Source organism: Lupinus angustifolius, chromosome LG01 (assembly GCF_001865875.1).
Source record: "Lupinus angustifolius cultivar Tanjil chromosome LG01, LupAngTanjil_v1.0, whole genome shotgun sequence".
Lineage (NCBI taxonomy): Eukaryota > Viridiplantae > Streptophyta > Magnoliopsida > Fabales > Fabaceae > Lupinus > Lupinus angustifolius.
Window position 1 is genome coordinate 25,129,650 of NC_032009.1, and position 24,474 is coordinate 25,154,123.

A 24,474-nucleotide genomic window follows, 5' to 3' on the forward strand; every position below is an offset into this window, starting at 1 on the left:
CAAAAAAACTTCACCATTTTAGGTTTCAAAGTGATACTTGTAACTGAATGAATAATCTTAGTTTACATCATACAAAATAAAAAATATAATACAAATAATAATATATAATTTTGATATAACTCATACAACTCAAAAACCAGAACAAAATTCTTAAAAACCCTGGACCGGAAACACCGGTCCAAGGCAAAGAAAAAAAAGAAAAAAAAAATATAGGAAGGGATCTCGTGCATGGGGTGCACGAGATTTGGAGAGAGAAAATCAAACTCGTGTACCCCATGCACGAGTTTGGTGGGGCAAACACTATTTCCCAGGAATCGTGTACCCTATACACGATTTTAATAAAAAGTATACTAGTTCCGTAATATTTTAAAAAGTTATACCAGAGTGGTAATAAGGCAGTCAAACTATACTAGAAATGTAACTTTTCCCACAACGGACACAAATGACGTGTACCACAATACAAACTATTTTTTTAGAATAAAAGTATAAAGCCATATTTTGAGAAAATGTATTGCTGGTACAAGACAGATTTGAGAGGCTATGCAATTTTGTTGCATTGTTTACCAAGATAGGCATAACTTCCTTATCCTATGATGACAATTTCCAACTTCAAACAATGAAAAAGGTAGTTACAATCTATTATTGACATGCCAGTAAATGTAATACATGTTTCTGTGGTTTATATTTTTAACTTCCACAACAACCAAACCCCATGAAATAAAATAAAAAATGTTCTATACCCTCTAACTTTAATTTCATTCATCATATTTTTCTCACCATTGCTTCTTTCTTTTTGCATTATTTAGCCTTTCCACAATGGGGAGCGTTAATTCGCAGTTAAATGCAGGCGAAGGAGTGGTTGTACCTGTGAAAAGCAACCCTCTCTTTCGGCGGTTTGAGGAGTTTAGGAAACGTAGGAATGGAAGTACCCTAAAATTAGAAGGCACCCTATCCCAGGATAGTCCTAAGAAAGAGGGTGGTAATTCTCAAACTACTCATGAAAATGAGACAGAAACACATGACATGGATAATAAGAAGGAGAAGGAACAAGTCAAAGAGGAAATAATGATAGTAAGGGTCATAAGCATAGAGAAATTTTCCAGAGTGGTTCCATTGTCTAATACTGAATGCAAATGTAAATGCAAAACCGATAAGGAGAAGGAGGAGAAAGAGATCAACACAGAACAGGATAATCAAGAAACAGTATTTCATGTTCATGCAGTTGCTGAGGTACATGAAGAGAACAACACTATAGAGAAGGATAAACAAGAAGTAGATGCAAAAAGTGATAATGAAAAAAGTGATGATGAAGATAATGACGACGATGACGAAAGAGATGATAATGGAAGGCTTGTATATCCTAGATCGCCAAGCTTCAGAATTTATTGCATTGAGACCGAAAGTAAAAAGGAGGAGGAAGAAAAAGAAAGTGAGTAGTGAAAAAGAAGCATCCTATCTTTTTATAAATAATATTTCACACACATATATTTGACAACTTAGGAAAAATAAAGTTATAGAGAAAGTTGTCCAACTTTAATATAGGAGTAACAATTTTATTGTATGCAAACTTAAACAGTTCCTGACAAAAAATGCAGGTAAGAATGAAAGCATTGGATGTAAGAATGAAAGCATTGTTGTTCAAAAGAAGTTGGCCAGTGCTGATAGTATTCATAGTGCTGCATCAAGGACCTCAAGAAACTCAAACGAGGTATGCTACTTATTAGCTACTCTTAGTATTGCATGATTTTATTATATTTATTTACATCATGGAAAAATTTACTTAAAAGTTGTAGCTACAGGTTTCTACCAAAATAAAAAAGTTTTAGCTAGAGTAAAATGGGATTAAATTAAATAACAGATAGTAACATCCCAAGAAGATATAGTAATAAAGACAGGAAACAATATCAATTATCTTGATTTTATTCGCTCTTATTATTAGGTGATTGAGAATGTTGAAATTGAATCAACTCAGAAGAGAAAAGGAGATAAGATGAAGAAATTTAGGGCTGTGAGGACTCTGATGAAGGTTAAGTCCTGCTACCACCCTATGTCTTCATGTACTGGCGACCACAGAAGCCGTCTACTTGTTGCAAAAACAAATTGATTATGACACTAGCTGTTAGAAACAGTTGACATAACCTAATTTCTTCTGCATTCTCATCTTCTCATACCCAGAAAAGTTGTGTATGTGGAGGTCCGTAGTTCATATCATGGAGACAATATTTTTACTTATGATGATAAGGATGTGTACATCTATCTTTCCCTTCATGTACAGGGTCGTACTTTATATATTTTCATATGTTAATCTATCTAACCTACTTTTAAGTCAAAACTAGAAGTTAAACACTTGTAAATACATGGCATTGCCTACAAATATTCAAATTATTGCTTGTACAGGTTGACTAAATTATCCGTGAGTTCATTGTTCCTTTTTCCCGTTCATCTACATAAAATCCATTATTACATAGATAGGAATAATAAGGTATAGTCTTTGTGTTAAAATATATGTTATTGGCTGCCCATTTTTCTAAAAGATTATAAAGCCATGTAGAAAAAACTAGTAGAAGAAAAGCAACGTGTAGTATAAACTATCTAAATATACTATATATTTGTAACATGTAGAAACATCTAGAAAACTATAATGTTAGAAAATTGAGATGAGATTGTGAAACTTAGGTTATAAATAGGGAGGAAGATCATTTGAAGAGAGGTAACTCAAAAAGCTCTCTATTCATCGAGTGTTTTATATTGCCATTATCTTTTAACAATTCTAAAGTTTTATTTTCATTCCTAAAATCTTCTCATTTCTCAAATACTATTAGTGGCATTAGAACTACGTTCGATCATACACTAGGCGTAAAATATTACTCTATTCATTTTTTAACTACCACTAAAAATCTCTATCCATACTAAACCATCTCTATACCTCTTGAGTTATAGCTAGCACTATTCAGTTATCATATAATCCTATCCCAATTTTCTCCGGAGAAAATAATGATTTTTGGAGCACAAAAATGATTACTTTCTTTTGGGCCCAAGCTTTATGAGACATTGTAGAAGAAGGATTCACTACTCTAGGGAATACTTCAACTCTTACAGTGGCTCAGAAAAAAGAGTTGAAGGAGAATGTGCAAAAAAATGCAAAGACATTATTTATTTTACAACAAGCCTTGGTAGAGACTATCTTTCCAAGAATAATAGGAGCTACAAGTGCCAAAGAAACATGAGATACACTAAAGGAGAAGTTTTATGGCAGTGACAGGATACACACTATTAAACTTCAAACTCTGTGTGAGTTTGAATTACTTAAGACGAGACAGTGTGAGATCATAAAAGACTATTATTCTAGAGTAAAAGAAATAGTCTATCAAATGAAAGCATGTGTGGGAAATATTCTTGACAAATGAATTATTGAAAAAATTCTAATTTCTTTTCCCCAAAAATATGACTCAATAGTTACTACAATTAAGCAAACCAAAGATCTGTCTACTTTATTAGTGATAGAACTAATAGGCTCTCTAGAAGCTTTTGAGTAAAGATTGAGTAGGCATGATGAGGGTTCATTAGAAAATGTCTTTCACTCAAAGCTTAGACTAAGGTCTCAGAATAAAGAATATGAAAAAAGAAATAATAATGATGTGGAACGTTCTAGAAATAAAGAGATTTCTAAAGAGTTCTCTAAAAGCAATTAGAACTATAAAGATTTCACTAGAAACAATCAAACCAAATATTCTCCATACGCCATCTACAAGAAGCCAGGCCATTCAAAAAAATATTGTCGATATCGAGGAAAGATAGAATGTTAATATTGCAAAAGATTTAGAACTCAGAGCAAAATTGTCACAACAAAAATAATTATCATGCTAATTTTAGTGAAGAGTGTCAACATCACCAACAACTATTCTATGCCAACCAATTCTCTAGCTATGACAAAGAGGAAAACTAGTACTTGGATAGTGGTTGTAGTAACCACATGACTAAGGATGAGAACATTTTCAGAGACATTGATGAGTCCGTCAGAATGCAAGTTCGATTGGGTAATGGCACCATAGTGAAGTCCAAAGGCAAGGGCACTGTCTGGTGGAGACATAGTCAGGTACACGACTTATCAAAGATGTCTTACTAGTTCCTAATCTTAAAGAAAATCTCTTGAATATTGGTCAAATGATAGAGAAAGGCTATTCTCTCCATTTTGAGGGAGACACATGCAATATATATGACAACAATAGAAAGCTTGAAATAACCCAAGTTAAAATGGAGAAAAGAAGTAGAAGTTTTCGACTAACTTGCAAAGACACTACTAATATTGCCATGAAGGTGCAAATTGATGAATCATGGTTATGGCATCAAAGATTTGGTCATCTTAACAATCAAGCCTTAAAGCTATTATATCATAATAGAATGATGAAAGATCTTCCATGCATCCAAGATAATAAAGGAGCATGTGAAGGATGTTTACTTGGGAAGCAACACATACTACCATTTTCAAGTGGGAAAACATGAAAGAAAAATGCGTGTTGGAGCTTATCCAAACCGGCGTTTATGGACCAATGAGGACGCCATCACTCATTAATAACATGTACTTCATCCTTTTCATTGATGACTTTTCTAGAATGACATGAGTCTACCTTATAAAAGAAAAATCATAAGTCTTAGGAGTATTTAAGAAGTTCAAGGCCTTTGCCGAGAAGAAAAGCGGGAAATATATAAAAGTACTCATAAATGATCGTGGCAAAGCGTACAACTCTCGCGATTTTGATAAATTTTGTGAGAATGAAGGCATAGAGCGTCAACTTACAGTCGCATACACTCCACAATAAAATTGGGTGTCTAAAAGGAAAAATTCCACAGTCATGGAGATGACTAGATCGATGCTCAAGGAGAAAGGTTTGCCAAACACCTTTTGTGCTGAAGCAGTTTAGCAGTTGTTTACATAATGAACAGATGTCCAACAAAGGCAGTCGAAGGTAAAACTCATATATAAGCATGGAGCAGTAGAAAGTCATAAGCTAAACGTCTAAGAGTCTTTAGATCCATTTGCTATATACATGTCCCAAAATAAAAGAGGCACAAACTAGAAGCCAAGATGATAAGAGGCATTTTCTTAGGATATAATACACAATCAAAAGGCTGTCGAATATACAACCTGGAAACGAAGAAACTAATCATCAATCGAGATATTGAAGTTGATGAAAGTGTCGTTTGCAACTGGAATGAAGGAAATATTGAGAGACACAACATCTCCATACGAACACAACAACCACACGTAGCAAGGGAAGTAGAAGAGGCAACAAAAGATCCAGGTATGCCAATTACACTCCCGCATGAACTATCTTCACCAGAATCTTCTCCGAGATGAGTAAGATCTTTGGTAGATATATGTGAGATCCAGGTATGCCAACTACATGCAACTTGACCATAGTTGAACCTAGAAGCTTTGAAGAAGCATTAAGGCAAGAAGTATGGGTTAAGGCAATGGAAGAAGAGATAAAGATGATCGATAAAAACAACACTTGGGAGCTAGTAGATTTTCCCAAAGATAAAGACATCATTAGAGTAAAATGAGTCTATAAAATGAAGCTCAATCCTGATGGCACTATATAGAAGCACAAGGAAAGACTAGCTAATGGATACTCTCGACAACCAGGAATTGACTATAATGAGACATTTGCACTAGTTGCTCGTCTAGACACAATAAGAGCCTTAATAGCTCTTGCAGAAGAAAGAGGATAGAACATTTACTAGCTAGATGTCAAGTCTGCATTCCTCAATGAAGTACTTTAAGAAGAGATCTATTTGGAGAAACCACAAGGGTTCATGAGCAAGGGCAACAAAAACAAAGTACTATGATTGAAAAAGTCTATATATGGCTTGAAGCAAGCTCCTCAAGCATGGTATAGTAGAATTGATCAATACTTCATCAATAAAGGATTCAGGAGGAGTAAGAGTGAACCTACACCATACATTAAGACCCAAGGTCAGCATGATACTTTAATAGTTTCCTTGTATATAGATGATCTTATATACACTAGAAACAATATAAAGATGATAATATAGTTCAAAGAAGACATGATGAAGACATTCAAGATGACAGACCTAGGCTTAATGCACTACTTCCTCGGAATTGAGGTAAATCAAAGAAAAGAAGGCATCTTCATCTCACAAAATAGATGCACAGAAGAACTAATAAAAAATTTCAAGATGTGTGAATGTAAACCAGTTGCTACTCCACTCGTGACTAATGAGAAACTACAAAAGGATGATGGATCTCCACAGACATATGCATCTCTATATAAGAGTTTAATCGGGAGTCTTCTATATCTCACTACCACAAGACCAGATATCATGTATGCTACAAGTCTTCTATCAAGATTCATGCAAAGCCAAAGTCAAATTCACTTTGGAGTTGGAAAAAGAATTCTTAGATACTTACAAGAAATAAAAGAGTTTCGATATATGGTATAAGTCCAACACCAACTCAACATTGCACGAATACACTAACAGTGATTGGCATGTTCGATAGATGACATGAAGAGCACATCAGGTTATGCCTTCTCACTTCGATCAGGAATATTTTCTTGGACATCTAAGAAGCAAGCAATCATTGCACAATCAACACCAGAAGTTGAGTACATAGCAGGTGCAGAGTCGACCAACCAAGCTATATGGCTTAGATGAATACTCAATGATATTGGAGATCAAAAGTTGGAGCCTATGACTATCTATTGTGACAACAAATTGGTGATAGCGATAACAAAGAATCCAATCCATCAAAACAGGACAAAGCATACCGACATTAAATATCATGCTGTCAAAGAAGCAAGTGAGAACAAAGAAATAATGTTCGAGTATTGCAAGACTAAAGATCAAATTGCAAACATATTCACCAAGGCATTACCAAGACTGAAGTTTGAGCAACTACAATCGTTACTAGAAGTCACAAAAATGTGCATCAATGTGTAGCATGAACTATCTAGAATATACTATATCTTGTAACATGTAGAAACATATAGAAAACTATAATGTTAGAAAATTGAGATGAGGTTGTCCAACTTAGGCTATAAATAGGGAGGAGGATCATTTGAAGAGAGGGAGGTTCCTATCCATCAAGTGTTTATACATTGTCAAATATATTATTTTCTAACAATTCTAAAGTTCTATTTTCATCCCTAAAATCTTCCCATTTCTCAAATACTATCACTTTGAATGGATGTTATCACTAAACTTTGCTACTAGTGAATAAGTATACTCTTTGATCATTTATTGAGTTTATTATATATAACTAATTGTATCTTCCTACTTTATGGTAAAAAACTAATCTATTTTAGAATGTATATTGTCTTTTCAAACAAATGTTGCTTCTAAAACTCGAACATTTGACCATTGTTCTAGTACAATATAAGGATCAAATAAGACCTTACATTTTACTGAATTATACATTTTAGATAGTGTTTGTACCCAGAAATCATATTTATCATCTATTAATATGTATCGAATGTCATGTCAACATGTTTGACAACTTCTAAATAGAATCATGAGTTTCAAACACCTCACGAAAAGCAACATTTCCTTGTTTTTGCCTTGAAAAGAAACACATTTTTCATTTTTCTATGTATGTACAAATATATTCTGGTAAGAGATTTACTTCGATGTATCCTTTGTATAGACTTTTTTCACACCATCAACCAAATAATAAAAAAGTGAACTTTTAGGAGAATCCTTCTCTAAGCTTCTGAATTGCAATGTACTTATTTCTTTCGGTGCTAACAACATTGATGCCCATATCTTTAAGATCATATAATATCATCATTAACAAAATATCATTATCAACCTCATGCACTTGAAAAACAGGAAAATAAAGACTTAGCCTCAACCCACTAAGTCAAACCCTAACCCCATCTTCACAATTCTCATTGTTGTTGTTCCAATCCATTATTGCGTCAGTATCACAGGACCCATTAGAATCTTGAAGGTCTGTTTGCGAGTTGAGTTTTGAAGGAAAAGAATAAAAAATAAAGTTTTATGGCTTGTTTGCGAGTTGGATTTCAGAAGGGGAAGAAAATAAATGGAAGACTTAAGAACCATGAAATACACTTGTGAGATGATTCTCAAGTCTTTAATTTCTCTTTCTTTCCCTCCAAACTTCAACTCACAAACAGACATTTAAGAGCCATGAAATATACTAGTAAGTCTTAAAATTATAAAATATATTAGTAAGATGACTCTGAGGGTTTTCATTTCCCTTCCTTCCCTCCAAAAATTAACTCACAATTATACCTTAAAAGAACGAGACCTTCCATGATTCTCCAATTGCAACCAGCTAGCATGGGAGAATGGACTTTGATAAGGTTGATAATAATAGCAAATAGACATAAAATCAGTGATTAGAAAAACAATAAACTAGATGATTAAACCCATGCTACTTAAGTCCTAAGTCAACACACAAAAAAAGGAGAGGAAAATCTGTCATTTTTGTTTGTATGACTTTAACCTGAGAATCTAAGATCTCTACAACTTCAAGTCATCTTTCATGAGTCATGACGCTAAAACAATGCAAAGTAGTAGACTAGGCCCACTACGCATCCCAATTTGTTGGACACTGAAAAGATAAACAATGAACTAATCTTCCACGATACCAAATGGTGCGGCCCAATTATGATTCCGCCACATATCTACGAGTTTACTTGTATAACCATATAAGTCTTGAAATGAAATTGCAATTCATTAGAAAGGCCCATTCCATTAATCAAGATATCTATCTTATGTTATTAAAGTTTATTTCAATTATTTTTTATATTCAAATTTTTGTTGTTGCAATCTGTGTTGTCATTCTTGTAAGAGAAAAAAAAATATATATTAACAATATGTGAATTTTTTATACTATCATTCGTTATTCATATTTAACCGTCATTAATTTTTAAAAATAAATAATACAAATAAATAATGTATTAATCATATTAAATATTCATACTAACGATGCATGAGGTACTCTTCCCAAAAACAATTTCTATAGTTTTCACTACTGATTTCAATAATTTAGTGTTTTTTACCAGCCACTTCTAAATCCACACTTCTGTATTCTAGTATTTGTTCTTAAATTTTATTCTTTTGGGGACCTTTGCTAGGAAGACAAGGGTAGTGGGTATTTAATATTTCTTTGTATGAAAAGTAGGATATAAAATGGACAAGACTTCAAGAGGAACAAGGAACAAAATAGATGAGAACATAAAACAAGTGGAAACACATATAGACTAAAGTTGCAACTCTAATGTTGGGACAACCCATGTCTTAGTTGCAAAGAGGTATGGGTACCTCCTCAGCCCCCCTATTATATTAAATCAATGTCAAATTTCTATTTCAATCATCTATTCCTCCCTTAGACAAAAGGGACAAAGCAATTCAATGGCTTAAGGGTCATGCCTATGTGGGACCAATTGTGGTCCACCTTATATACCATTGGCTCCTACCATATCCCCAAATTAAGACTCAACTGAAATTATTGTAAGATATATTTTTATCATTGAAAAGTACAAATTTTATACATTGTCATTATATATTCATTATTCATATTTTATTATGATTGACTCTTTAAAAAAAATTATATGAATGTGGATGATATATTCAGAATGTATAGATATTTATACTAACAACGTATACATATTACACTTATCTTTAAATATTGATATGGGACAAACAGTTTATTCTGAACGTGACATGTTGAGTCTTCTTATGAAGAGGTGTGAAAAATGAATAGGATAATATTCTGGCCTTATCCCCTCTCCAAAACAAAGACAATATATAAGACAACATGCCTAAGATTATACAAGAACGAGAATTGTTGCTTGTTATATTACTCAAAAATATTAAAAAATCCCCCTCCGGATAAAAGCATATTCATAAAGCTCCAAAAACCCCAATTAATGCAGCTTATGTCACTGTTGTTTTTTTAGCTTAAGCATACTTCAACCGGCCTTAGACACACACCCTTGATATGTTGATTTGTTTTATACATTTGCCATGTGAGACTACAATGATAAAGTTGTTTGCTTTCTCACATAGAAATTATGAGTCGAAGTACTTGAAGATAAGGTAACACATATATTTGCCATGCATGAAAAGTAGCTGCAATTAAGATACTATTAGTTTATTAAACTACATGTAGATGAGTGTGTTACCTTATGTACGAGTAGGGTATGAGAAAGATAGATGTGTCTTACCTTATCTTCAAGTACTAACTTTTTTTATTAGATATATCCCCAGGCTCCTTGTCATGCATTGCATGCTCTAATATGGTACTGTCCATTATGATTCAAATGCAGATTTAATTTGCCACTCTAAGTAGCAGACAAGGACATTGACACATGATTTCAGAAAATTGCTGAAAATATTACAAACAAGGATGGCATAGAGCCCCACAAGCATTCCATATTGATGATTAAAGCATAAGTGTATAAAGTAATAATGGTCAAATAGAGATTTGATGTCTCATATTTTTATACCTTGTTTGAGGGGCAGAGGGGCGATTGCCCCCAATTTTTTTTTTTTTAAATTAACATTTTTAAAGTAAAAAGTATTAATATATTTATTTTGTATAATTTATTAAAATATTTATTTTACCCTACAAGTGAGTGTTTAAACTAAAACCTAATTTATCAATTTTGGATAGCATGTATGGCTGATAAATAATTTCAATATTATATTCACGTTGTAATTCAAAGTCATACAACATTCTAGGCTTGTAGCAACATCAAATAAAAAACAACATTGCACATTTGAGAATGCGTTTTTCATTTGTTTTTGTTACCAAAATATATATTACATGATTCGCCTCATCACTCATGAATTCATATTGTGTTTGTAAGTTATTTTCATCAATGCATTCTTTATGTAATATTCTTATTTCCTCAATTGATAATTTAGTATTGCACTAACATTACTCCATATTGGGGTGTAGTTATAAACATTGTTGATATATTCTGAATTTTTATTATAGTATACATTGTTTCTATTGGGGATGCTTGAAAAATGTTATTGTATTAATCTCATATCGTCCAGAATTGGAATAGAGTTGACTAACCAATGTTATATATTGGACTCAAATCTCTTCTTATAATGTGCACCAGATATAAGCACCAAATAGAAACACCTCATAGGCAGATGGGCCCATGAGTGTGCTAGGGTTTGTAATTCTTATTCTCTAATAATATTTTGGTAGCCGTTCAACGCTCCCGGAGGTATAAACACAATTGGATGAACCTCGTTACCAAATTCTGTTATTTCTTCTCTTCTACTTATTTTATGCACTTTATTTGATTGCTTTTGGCCAACACTACGCAACGATCGCTTCCGCTGCACCAACAATTGGTATCAGAGCCAATTGGTAGATGACTCTTAACCCATACATCAGATAATGGCTGAAGAGGGTGAAGGCGTGATGGCTAGACAAGGTGCGTCAAAGGTACTGTGCAAGGATAAAGTAGATGAGTTGAAGGAGAAAGAAACATGGCGGAAATGTAGTGTGAGCGATACATGTGTTGATCCAGAATCCTAGAAGTTCGTGTACTGGATTAGGATCAAGGTGGAGATACTGACTCATGTGTTGAGTTTGACCTAGAGAAAGGTGTTAACATTCTCTCTATATCGTAATGGCGTGTCTAAGACGTCATAGTGAAGGATGTTAATTGTTAGCACAGAGGCGTTGTCTGACTTTGATGTAGGGTGCAACATGGACATTGACTTTGATGCAAGTTGTAACACGAGCATTGATAGAGATGCATGAGTGTGACATGCACATTGGCTTGGATGCAAGGATGTGACACATACATTAGTTAGCATTGATGCAAGATGTGTGCTGTGAGTATACTCCTTATGGTGAAGTATGATAGTTCTTTAGAACTAGGATTGTCAAAGTAGACAATGACAGTAGCGGTTGAGGCTTTCCAAGGAAGCTCTAAGGTTCAGTTTGACTGAGTATTGAAGAGGATGATTGTTGGTAAACTTTTGTATAGATATTCCAATATATCGAAAGACTTCCTAGGAATAGGTGGCTAGGCGGCATGTTCCATTTGATGGCGGTACAGGAAGTGCACTAGAAGTTTGGAGAGTTAAGCTCTTGGTAACATCATCAAGGATACTCATAAGATTTATGTTGTAGGGGAGTAGACTCTTATATGGAGGAGTTGTTAAAGAGAATTAGACATTAAGCAAGGTGGAATCATATATTCACTAAGGTATAGATTCTTGTGTAGATTTTCTAAGGAACCAGATATTCATCTATTTCAATCAAGGTGGAGATTGTTGGGATGCTTGAAATATGTTATTGTATTAGTCTCACATTGTCTAGTATTATAATAGGGTGGAGTAACCAATGTTATATATTGGACTCAAGTCTCTTGTTATAATATGCACTAGATATAAACACCAAATAGAAACACTCCATGGGCAGGCTCAGCACTCTCAGGGATGTAGGCACAATTGGCTGAACTTCGTTACCAAATCCTGTTGTTTCTTCTCTTCTATTTATTCTATGCACTTTATTTGATTGTTTGTGGTCAACAGTGCGCAACGATCGTTTTCGCTGCACCAATAGTTTCGATCATTAATCAAGATGAACTTCTTATTGGCAACATGGCGATTTATACTGAAAAGAAAATAACTGAAATTTTATATTTGATTTGATCATCGATGACTTTAAGCCTTTAAAAGATATGAAAGTGACACTAAATGAATGTATATTTTTCTTTAACATCTTTAATTTTCAATTAATGTTATTTAAATTTAAGAGTAAATATTTATTTTAGTCACTCATGTTTTTCGACTTTATCAATTTAGTTCCTAAAAAATTGGAGAAAAAAAACAAATTGTCCCCCAAAATTTCAAATGCGGATCAAATAATATTTGTATGGTCAAATTAGTTCGCGTTGTAAAATATGCCACAAAAGATTTATTTGACCAATAATTGAAACTTTTTAGGATTTAATTTTTTGATAAACCAAAATAAATATGTTGTATTGATAGACCACCTTTCAAATGAATATTTACTCTAAAACTAATATGTTGTTTTAAACTTTGAAACAATTATATGTATTTATGTTTTATTGTTTATCAAATAATTTTAATTATAAATTATAATTAAATACTATTATTTCTAAACTTCAAAATCCATGCCACTAGTCGGGATAACATATAAAACAATATATATATCCAGACTCACCATTGTCATTTATAAGTCTGCACCAAAAGAAAAGGGAACGGTGTTGTATATATTGAAAGCTTCATATATATATCGATGAATAAATTCAGAATCTTTCTTTCTTATTTCTCAAGCTAAGCTTTGTTAAAAAAATCCTAAGTAGTGTTTCTCTACCTTTTTTTATTTCACCATCTGAGGAATACACTTTTACATGTGTCAAGCTAGCTAATGCATGTTACTTTATGATAGTTGCATAATAATTCAGATGGGGTTTTGGAACTTTGGATGAGGACTTGTCATAACTTCTACACTCAGACAATTAATAGATCTGCATCTGCAAAATGTTAATTAACTCCATCAGTTGTAACATTAGTTTGATTGGTAGACAAATTTCAGTTTTGTTTGATAGCCAAACTATAATTGTTTCTGTCACATATGATAAAAGACTAAAAGGTTCTATTTGAAGCAATTTTCTTTCAATTTTCTACACTTTTAGCAGCAGACAGACATGTTGCAACTTATGTACCTGTATTGTATAATAAAAGACTGGTAAGTCTTTCACAGGATTGATAGGATTTGTTTGAGAGTTGAGTTTTGGAGAGGAACGAAAGAGAAAAAAAAAGCCTTCAAAGACATTTATAAGTGTATTTCATAACTTTGGAGTATTATTTTTTCCTTCATTCCTCTCCAAAACTTAACTCAAATATACATAAGGATCTAAACATTACTTATACTCAATTTCAACAATGAATGAGCAATGATCCATATGTTCCAATGGTGGCTTAGTTGGATAAAAATAAAATATCCAGGAACCAAGAAGTTTTATTATATATTAACCAGAGACAATATCAGTACTGCATTGCTTGTCAGTTAATGGATAAAGACCCTACTTCATATGTTAACTATTAAAATATTATAATGATGTGGGATCCTTCAATTGCAGGTGCATGTGTTGGTGAGCAACAAATATGTTCAGCATTAATTGCTTTGGCTACTGAAAACTGCATTTTACTAAAACAATTGGCAGCACCTTGTCTTCTCCAATTGTTTTCTTGCTCATGAGCTTTTCTTAAGTTTGAATCAACACCTGACCATGGAACAGTTTCTATTGTCCAAATCCAGCATTCATTGGTCATGATTTCATTCATAAAGATTCGACAAAGTTTTATGTTAACTACTGGCTACATGATGCAACCTTCACATTTTATTCATGTTAGAACCGACTGTATATAGTATTAACCAAACATTGGCCATGATTTGAAATAAAATAAATAATAATATTGTGACTCATCAACCATTTCTGTTCCTCACCTTTAATAACTTTAGGCATGTATAGCATAAATGCTTCAGAATGGTTATGATGTGTATCTTATCAGATATTTCAATACTTTTGTCTATATATTTCTCAATTACTCTTCCTTATTAATATATTCATGCCGTGTATTATCTGTATATATACTTAGCTTTAAGCCTAATGTGTGTACCAAATACTGAAATATTTTGCAAAGTAGCAATGATGATTATTAAGGAGGACTCTAGATGTATCTGATTGTAGAGCATGCATGTGTACTATACCCCTCAGAAAGATATAGTACTACACATGCTTAAACTAGGATTTAATTTAAATTTATTTTTGCTCTTTTCATCTCAAAACTAACCCATTTATACAAGACATCAAAACCCATTCTCTATTAGAAAGGAAACATAGAAGAGTGATGGTGCATATGATTGGTGTGGACATTGCAACATGTGGGTCGACAGATAAAAAACAGGTTGAACACAAGATCCACATGGATTGTCTATTTCCATAAGTGCAAAGCTTAAGGGTGGAAAATATACTTTTTAGGTTCTTCTCATTGGGGATGAAATTATCTCTTTCTCTCTATTCAATATTCTTTCATTTATTTTGTCTTTTCAAACCATATGTGAAAAGCTACTTTTCACGTTGAATGTATCCATACTGTTTGAGAATGAGCATATGTTTTTCACATAAGTACTGGTTGTTTTGCCAGCCCCCGGCTGCCACTTGCCACAACAAAAGGGTGATTTAGTGCACCTGCACCTACTTAATTAGTGGGATTTGAGGAAAGTAAATGTAGGTAACTTTACCCCTAAAGGAAGAAACTGTTTTCAAGATTTGAAAATCAGTCATATCCTTCTAAAGACATTATTATAAAGAACTTGTGTTAACCAAATCCCAAAAGTAGAGTAACACTAGTAATTTAAGAAAGTTCCAAAAGTAATCCAATATTTCACCCTCTTTGTTTTAAATTCAACTTCCAAATCAACATCAATAGATGGCGTATATAAACACAAATATATGACTAGTAAGAAGATTTTCAGTAAATTCATAAGTTGCACACCTACCTTGTTTTTCCTCCGTTTGGAAATCCTCTTTTTTTAATAGTGGTCTCTCAAGAATCATGAGTAATATTGATAAAGTTAACCATTATAGTTGTATTCCCGCATCTTAATTCATGTAGTGGTTTACTCATGATTTCAGCTTATTTGTAGTAGGTGCTGGACTACTCGGTTTGTTGGCATGTTCTTTCAAGGAAATCATATCAACCAACTCATACACAATTAGCATCAGCAAAATCACAACTAGAAATTTTAGCATAATAAAGAATAGGAATTTTTCAACTAATATGAGTCAATCATATATTATAAGAAAGTTCCCAAAATCTTCATTTGTCAAAGGTATATGTCATTATTACTTGACCCATTTATCTATTGTCCATGCCAAACTTTGGTGGTTTGGCACACAGTTTAGTAAGTGTATCCACACACACAAATATAACTCCCCCTTACAGAATTTTTTTTACGGGAGTTTATTTTATTTCTTTAGTATTTTATTGTGTGAAGTGAACTAATCAATAACCATTTTTAATGGAGGTAGGTAGTTACTCATGCAAGAATTTTATTTACATAAAAGTCACAACTTTGGTTATGAGAAGTCTCATGAAGTGCGAAATCTGATTTTGATTAAACTTGCTTGAATGCATATATAGTGCTTTGCAGCTTATAAATAGTTTGATGTATAAAATTATAAATCAAGAATAATACAACATGTGGGTATAATATAATATTAACACATTTCTTGAGAAGAACATAAATGACGAATCTTGTATTTTTAAAAGAAAGGTGATAGTATTGTACACGTAACATTAAACATTATTGATGGATAAGGCCCAGGATTTGTCCAATGTAGAAAAACCAAATGCATCAACCCCTTAAATAATGGTAATAAATTCAAAGTACGATAATAAAGCCAAAACTCTGAAGATTCTGCAGATATACATGAATTTAACTGCACCAACAAATGCATGGCATGTCATATCAAAGAACATGATCAGTAGCATCAACTTTTCATTTCTCACTAACGGTGAAATTAACTTCTCCCAACAGAAATAACTGTCACCACAAGAATCCATTTCGTTTTAAATAATTTACATGCATAAATTTCAATGTCTCATGTCTCTAGGAATTTGTGCATAATAAGACTTAGGAGTGTCAAATTTTATACAGGAACAGAACAAAAACATATCTAGAAAAAGATATGGTCTTCTTTGGTCGGCATTTTCTGTCCTTGAGGGTTTTTCATCCATTAATATTGGTGCACTTTATTCATCATGTTCAAAGGTCACTATAATCTGATGACTAGGAAATGAGCCAATGTGATTGGTCTTGTGCTACCAATTTCCAGGGTTCTAGTACTTCTTTGGAATTTCCCTACCTAGTTGAAAAGATAAATCCTAGAAAACAAATACTGTAAAAGGGTCAGTACTTAACAAGATTTTATAATAAAAAAATATTGCTTCACACCCCTCAAATGTAAAAGTAACTGAAAAAAATCTTGTACAGGAAAACAAATAAAATACTTTTATGCCTTCAAAATAATTGAAATAGGAGTTTAGTTGTTTTTTCCTACTTGTTTTGATTGTACCTATTAGGCTCGTGTATTTGTAAGCCTTACTCAGAAGAAATTATTGCATGTTACTAGAACAATGGATCAAAATTATTGATAACATTTTTTTTATAAGTAATTGCTGATAACATATTAAAAATTAGATATACGAATTTATTGGAAATTCACGATTGATTTAGATATGTATGAAACTATTGATCTTGAAGATAGATGCAGTAATTTATGGATGCCTAGGAAGAGAATGTGAATATATGTATAGTAAATATGAGATGATAAAAAGTATATGTAAATACAGTAACACGTGAGTATTGATTATTAAAAATTGTACTTATGATAAATATAATATAAAGTTTTACTACGAAAGCATGATTAGGAGCTTACAACATGTTTGTAGCATAGTAAGAGTGTTCTGTGAACTTGATATTAATTTAAGGAACATGAGTCATTGCCGAATCCATATGGATTAAGAAACTTTTGTCGTTGGTCTTCCACGTCCCAGAATTGACCTCCACTATACTGAAAATGATGTTTTTGTCAGAATAAGGAAACCAAGAAAAAGCCATTTTCTCTCTTACTTTTTTGTAACTATAAATTATTAATTGGTCATTTTTGTTTATACCTCAGAGAAGAAAGTTGACCTTTGCCCTTGAAGAAAAGCATAATCTAAAAGATATTCATTAGCAGCAAGGAAACCTGTGTTGTTGTTGGTGGCTATGGTGGTTGTATCAGCAAAATGTGATGACTGGTTCAAACTGCATTGTGGTATAGATGATAGTGGTGGGGTTGGTGATACTATGCTATTTAATTTCTGAAAATTGAGACAAAGTTTCATTATTAGATATATCTTAGTTATGTCATCATAAATTAAAAAGCATACTATAAAATAAATTTGTATATAAACGGAGTAAATAATAGTGGATGGTGATCTTAGATTAGCAAATAATTAAAAGTTGGTACACCTTATTAATTTATGTACATAATATACAAACTATTCTATAGGAACTTTTTTTCCCTAGCAGTTCAATTTTCTCACCTCAGGTAGAACCATTGGGGTATCTAGGTCTAGGTCTATAGCCAAGTTAAAGAACATGGGATTCACAGAAGCAAGCTTCATTGACAAGAACTGCACAAGATAGAGAGACAATATAAGTAGTTTTTTTGTTTGATTTTGAAAAGTACTAGTTTGTTAAATAGTTTGAAGGTTACACATATATAGTTGTAGGTAATGAACAAAATGTTTATAAAATACAATTATTAAAAAAATGTAATCAACAAGGTGAAATAACTAGGAAAAAACACAAGTATATATTTGGTGTGGTACCTCCACTTGATTCTGTAGGGACTGAACATAATTGATTATTTCATCCAACATAAGGGCCTTTCCAGTTACCTATTTATAATTAGCAAATCAAATGGTGTAGCTGTCAGAAGATCTGATTTAAACATATAACTGTCTCCACCAAATATTAAAATCAAGATTATTATTAGATTATGAAATAAACTTCACCTTATCACAACCTGGCACAAGTTTCTGTAACATGTTCATCCTTTCACTTATTTTCTCCCTTCTCACCTGAAATCCATTTTTACAACATTCACAATGAGATCACATTAACATTAAGGGAATTTTAGGAATTTCAATATCTAAAATAAGCATATGAGTATGCATACTCTCGAGTACCAGAGAAATAAGTATTATAAAAAAAAATATGAGAAAACATTTTTATCCTATTATATAAATAAAACAACATTTTTATTATTGAAAATAAAATGTGAAATAACTAGATGATCCCTATTCCTAACATATCTATATCAATGGGGCCCAAAAATAATTTGTAGTTGTTGAAGAGTGTTGTAAATTTCTACCCTTTCGGCAAGGCTGTGGCTATCTGTTGCTTGACCCCTTCTTGCTCTGACGTGGATATAGCCTTTTGGAGGCTCTTCTGGACCTTCTTTCTCAACCTTCTTCTCTTTTTTTGGCTTGTCTTCTTCTTTCACCTCATCATCGTTCTTCTTTTGCTTCTTGTTTCTCCCTTCTCTTGAGTCCTATCATGATTTATAAAATCACCACTAAGTAATTAAACTAACAGCATAAACCAAATTTTTGTCATCATATATATGTGTAGTATAGTAAAATATTAAAAATGGATAAGGATAAAGTTTCTTGAACATCATAATAGTAACATTGTTTTTAATGTATTTTCTGAGATATAGATACAAAATAAGTGCAAATTAAAAAAAAACATAAGATATTGTTAACTAGTGCTCTAAGGATATTAGTTAAGACATCAAAATATGGAAAGCTTCTTTGAAAATCACACCTTTTTAAAGTATTGACACTAGTGTATGTCCTAAGACACTAGGTCACTAGTTAACATTTCTTAGTGTAAAATATGATTTGCAACTATGCTAAAAAACTAGTACATAATAAACAAATCATGTAAGAAGAGTTAGATCAAAATCCTTTACAGCTCAAGTATACCTTAGACTGAGAAACACTCAAGGGAGACCCATTTCTAATTCTCCTCTTCTTCTCCATAGGAGCCACTTTCTGATTAACCTGCTCACCGTTTTCAACCTTATCCACAACCATGGAGCACTGAGGACTACAGTTATCTTTTATAACAAAAGAAGGCTCAGTGTCACTGATGCTAACCTTGGAGCTATGATCAACACAACTAGTTTCTTGATTTGCTTGAAGAAGATGAGATTGATAAGAAGGAAGTGTAGTGTTTATATGGGCATGTTTCTGATGAGTCAAAGAAGACATGATGATAGGAGTGTTGGGAATGAATGCAGGGTCAACAAGAAAGGGATGGTATTGGTAAGAAAAAGCTGCCATTTGAATTGAGAGGGTGTGGTGAGTTTTTTGAAAATGAAAGAAGTTATCAATTAAGAAAGTGATGGAAGAAAGAAAGGCAAAGACAGATTCTGGTTTCTGCTTCTTCTGCTGCTGATACTCAAAGGCAAGCCAGATGTGGCAGTGTGAAGACTCAGCAAAAGTTGTTCTGTCACAAAACTCTGAAACCAGACCTATATATAAGACTTACATTACATTATTTAAACTTTCTTTATATCTATTTTATATATCATATTATTAAAATTATTGAGAATAAAAATATATATCTTGATATTATAAGAGTTTTATACTTTTGTTTTGTACATCTCTATTTAATTTGAGTGTTATATTTATATAATATGAGTGTGTAAAAATATATAGCAATTATTTGCATACATTTTTTAATTTTATCACAACTTTTATTTTTATAAATAGGAGTATACTTTGTTCTAAAAAAAATTAAAATTGTATGTAGAATTGTCTAGATTAATGTGCGCAGGTTGGTTCAATTATATTTTTTATTAATTCAATTAATATATATACACATGTGTGTCGACTTCGTTGATTATATATTAATATATCTATAAAAGATCTTTGAAGTTTGAAATGTAAAATATGCATCAATAAATTTTCTCACCTAAAGTTGTTGGAAAAGAGCTTGTTTATATTCAAGTTAAATATTTTATGCAAAAAGATCTTTCACGTGAAATGCTAAAATATTTTATTTATTAACCCTTTGCCATGTATAGACAATACATTTGACTCACAATATTCATATTAAAAAAATTTAATGTGGCTTGTGACCTTTGAAGCACTAACTATAACACAAATATCAAACACTTGGGGAATAAGTGATTCCAAATTGAATAAAGAAAGTGGTGATTTTGAACCAAATCAAAAAATATGGTTAAGCTCAATTTCATAATTTAATTCAATTTGCTTCCTATGGAAATGTTTATGTAGGGTTCAAAGTTTCAAGTTCTGTAACTGTATAAACTGTACAACATAGTGTATAAAAGTCTTAAAAAATCCTTACCTTTTCTATACACTAAGTCTCACTTGTTAATTTCTATTTCCCACAATTGAAAATCACACAACAAACATCTTATTTTGAGAGTCTTTAGACACATAATTGAAAAGAGGAAGTCTAATGTCTTAGTTAGAGGAAGATATCCTTGTTTATCCACATAGATAGAAACAAAAAAAATGAGAAAAAATATATATGCAATCAGATCGTAAGAGTTTTATATATTATTATTGTTCATCCATCATTTATATTATATTAAAAAAATATATTTTCTTCCTCTCAATCACTAATCATAATAGCCCTAAGCTTCAACTTTGTTCTCCTCCTTCCCCTTCGAGTCTCAGATCCATCACCGTGGAGACTTGCACTAATTGTCATTGCCTATCATATCACAATGGTGATTTCACTCTACAATTGTTCCACGATACAAAAGAATTGTTGGAACTTGGTTTGTTGAAAGTTATTAGTGTAAATTTTTTGCTGTGAAATCTAAAAAACTCACAAGTTCCACATAGAAGAGTTTTAAAAAAAAATTAAGATTTAATATGTATACATTGACAGTGTAAGTGTTTTTACATAATCAGTAAATCATCCACCATTGATTTATTAACCACTATTGACTCTAAAACAAAAGTAATACAAATCAATGGTGGATGATGTGCTGACAGTGTAAAAAATCTTACACTCTCACTACACAAATTTTAAACTCAAAAGAAAAACTCTCAACTCTCACATTCGAGAGATGAGAAACTTGAAAAAAAATTTCATGTTATAAATAAAGGTCTTCTCCATTCATTATAACTCGCTACAAGTTGAATGTGCTTTCATTCAACTTTTTTTTTCTCCCTCATATTTTTCGTCGATACATTTCCGGCAAACTTCTCCCCATTTTTTATGTGGCACTAAGAAATGGTACATGCAGGCAAATTGTGGGAAGTTCGAGAACTGACACTGAAAGTTAGTATTGTAGGAAAAGAATTGACACATGTAGTCAAATTGTGAGCATTTAGAGAACTGACACTGGTAGTCAGTATCGTGGAAAAAGAATTGGCACGGGTAATCATATTGTGGGTATTTCAAGAATTGACATTGGTAGTCATATTGTGGGTGTATTTGAGATCGACTTTTTCAACGTAATAAGAATTCGATAACAGAGATATGAGTTGTTTTATCCTAGGGACGACATGGTTGATAGTCTGCTCGCACATTTTGGGCAGTGTCACGAAAAGTCTTATAGAAAGCAACATGGTCGTGACTCAGCTAATAAGTATTATTTCGTGTCATTTAGAATTGTTGCAAGTTACGGTAACAACAATTTTAAGACGTTTCTACTACAATGACATTCGTAGATAATATTACTAGACCGAACAAGTTTGACCTGAACAAAACATTTCAGTTTGCTAGGATAAATTTCAAACAGTGGCATCATAATATGAAATTTTTCCTCCCTATGGGAAAGGCTGTCCACGTTCTGAAAACCGATATCTCAGTGGTGCCAGAAAAAACTAAAAAAAAGGAAATAGATAAATGGGCTATTGAAATAGCTCTCTAGAATGAAAGTAATTACTTGTGTAATAATTTCATTTTGAATGGATTGTTTGATAATCTTTATGATTACTACAGCTCATACAAGTCTGTCAAATTAATTTGGTATGCACTTGAAAAAAATATGGTACTGAGGAAGTTGAGACTAAAAAGTATGTTGTTAGTCGTTACCTCAAATATCATATGACTTATGATAAATATGTACAGTCTCAGTCTAATGAGATACATAGAATTGCTCATGAAATCATTTCTGATGGTATGCCCATAGAGAGTTAAACTTGTAACACCGCGAATCTTATGATTTTGATTTATAAGATTTTATTAATATTTTTATTAATTATATTTTCGAAAATGAATTTCTGGGAATTTTCGGTAAAGAATTAGACGAAACTCTAGTTAAGTTTTAGTCTTGTAATTCTACTTCCAACTTTGTGGTAAACTTTCATGATTTTCGGAGACAGTCGGTTTTGGATCGCTGTCGGGGTCGAATCTCACCCGGTACGGCTAAAAAAAGTGGTTTTTGCGTTCCGTAACTCGGAGTCGAATTCCGATTGCATCATTGGCTTCGTAATCACATTTCGAGTCCAGATAGACCCTGAGTTACTCTATAACTATTTTCTAGAATATTTTCACTCGGAATGCCGAAATTCGAAGTTCCAACCGTAAAGTAAAATCGGGCGATCATTTTTGGCTACTCGAATATTAGCCGACAATACTCGAGCATGGTTTTAATCGCACGCGTTTCGTCGAAGTCATTGCATCGCATGAGTCACTTCACAAAATCTAACCACTAAATCTTATAGATTTGCCTTGATTTACTACCACCAAATCCCCTAAATCACTCACTTAACCCATGATTCACTCACCTTCTTGGATTTTCTAGATTGCCTTCGGAAATGGGTTTATAAATCAGATTTCTCCCACCCCACAATTCTATAAATACCCATGTATCTTCATGCATTAACACTTTGCAAAAAGCTTGGCATTTTGAAGATTTGAGAGTAAGTTACTCTCATCATCTTTTCTTCTTCATTTTCTTCTTCTTTCAATCCTTGATCTCTCAACATTCAACCAATGGATGATTCAACCAATGGATGTTGATGATATTGAACTATGTTGTTCATGAGTATGTCAATAACATATTCAACCGTTGAAATTTTGTAAAACACTTTCTAACTCATTTTGGAAGCAAAACCGAAAATGAGTGTTCTTGAACTCATGAAAAATGTGTTTTGAAACTATGAACAAGTTGTTTTCAAGAAGTTATTACATTGTTTTAATATATGAATTTTTACTTGTTTAAGCCTTTAACCATGGCTTTGGACAAGTTAGAAAATGGATGGATGAAAGAATTTTAAGTATTTTAATAAGTAATGAGTTTTGAAATATTGGAAAACTAACAAGTTTGTATTATGGTAGTTACGAAGATATCTGGCATTTGAACCTTGCAACCTAACCGAACCATAGTGATTTCGTAAAGCACGCTTCATTAAGGTGAGAGAGAAGACATCGTAACGTAGTGGTGTCCGAATATGACACCCGGATCTCCTAAACCATCTCAAAGGTTTTGGAGTTAACTTGGATTTTAAGAAACCCAAGATGTTTATGTTTGAATGCTTTTGAATATATATGATTGTTGATGAAATGTGTTGAATATTGTATATGAATGTTGTTGGGAACTTTTCTGTGTGCAGGTGTTTGAAAAACCATGTTTAAATGTGTTTCGGTTGTCGAAAAGGACAAAATTGGTATTCTGTCCAAGTCCCTGTCGCTTGGGCGAGCACAGTCTCTCTTGGGCAAGGACTGGGCGAGGGGAGGTTTTGGTTCTGTGATTCTCTCGCCTGGGCGACAGAATCTCACTTGGGCGAGTAAGCCTCGCCTGGGCGAGTAAGGGCCTCGTTTGGGCGAGAACGCCCAGGATTTTAATGAGCCCCTGGAACTCT

General features: G+C 32.7%; 2 protein-coding genes across 3 annotated transcripts; one reads left to right on the forward strand and one right to left on the reverse strand.

Annotated features, from left to right (window-relative positions):
* LOC109342822 (pre-mRNA-splicing factor CWC15-like) lies at positions 685-2,193 on the forward strand. Its single transcript, XM_019580835.1, has 3 exons — positions 685-1,429; positions 1,596-1,708; positions 1,940-2,193. Exons 1-3 carry the CDS (start codon positions 817-819, stop codon positions 2,102-2,104), a joined length of 891 nt encoding a protein of 296 aa, XP_019436380.1. The 5' UTR covers positions 685-816; the 3' UTR covers positions 2,105-2,193.
* On the reverse strand, positions 16,426-20,156 carry LOC109358225 (transcription factor bHLH137-like). Of its 2 annotated transcripts, none has more exons than XM_019602341.1 (8): positions 19,603-20,156; positions 18,987-19,166; positions 18,628-18,693; positions 18,442-18,510; positions 18,154-18,243; positions 17,740-17,928; positions 17,502-17,636; positions 16,426-16,947 (listed from the first exon to the last, which is right to left on the reverse strand). In XM_019602341.1, exons 1-7 carry the CDS (start codon positions 19,960-19,962, stop codon positions 17,544-17,546), a joined length of 1,047 nt encoding a protein of 348 aa, XP_019457886.1. In that variant the 5' UTR covers positions 19,963-20,156; the 3' UTR covers positions 16,426-16,947; positions 17,502-17,543. The 2 variants fall into 2 exon arrangements, with proteins under 2 accessions (XP_019457886.1, XP_019457877.1); XM_019602332.1 differs by having other exon boundaries at positions 16,426-16,961.

Coding starts and splice junctions, on each gene's coding strand:
- LOC109358225 (XM_019602341.1), bottom strand. CDS start 19,962: ATGGCAGCTTTTTCTTACCAATACCATCCCTTTCTTGTTGACCCTGCA. Junction 19,167..19,602: donor TGAGTGTTTCTCAGTCTAAG/GTATACTTGAGC, acceptor AAATCATGATAG/GACTCAAGAGAAGGGAGAAA. Junction 17,637..17,739: donor GGTCAACTTTCTTCTCTGAG/GTATAAACAAAA, acceptor CATCATTTTCAG/TATAGTGGAGGTCAATTCTG.
- LOC109342822 (XM_019580835.1), top strand. CDS start 817: ATGGGGAGCGTTAATTCGCAGTTAAATGCAGGCGAAGGAGTGGTTGTA. Junction 1,430..1,595: donor GGAGGAGGAAGAAAAAGAAA/GTGAGTAGTGAA, acceptor CAAAAAATGCAG/GTAAGAATGAAAGCATTGGA. Junction 1,709..1,939: donor CCTCAAGAAACTCAAACGAG/GTATGCTACTTA, acceptor TCTTATTATTAG/GTGATTGAGAATGTTGAAAT.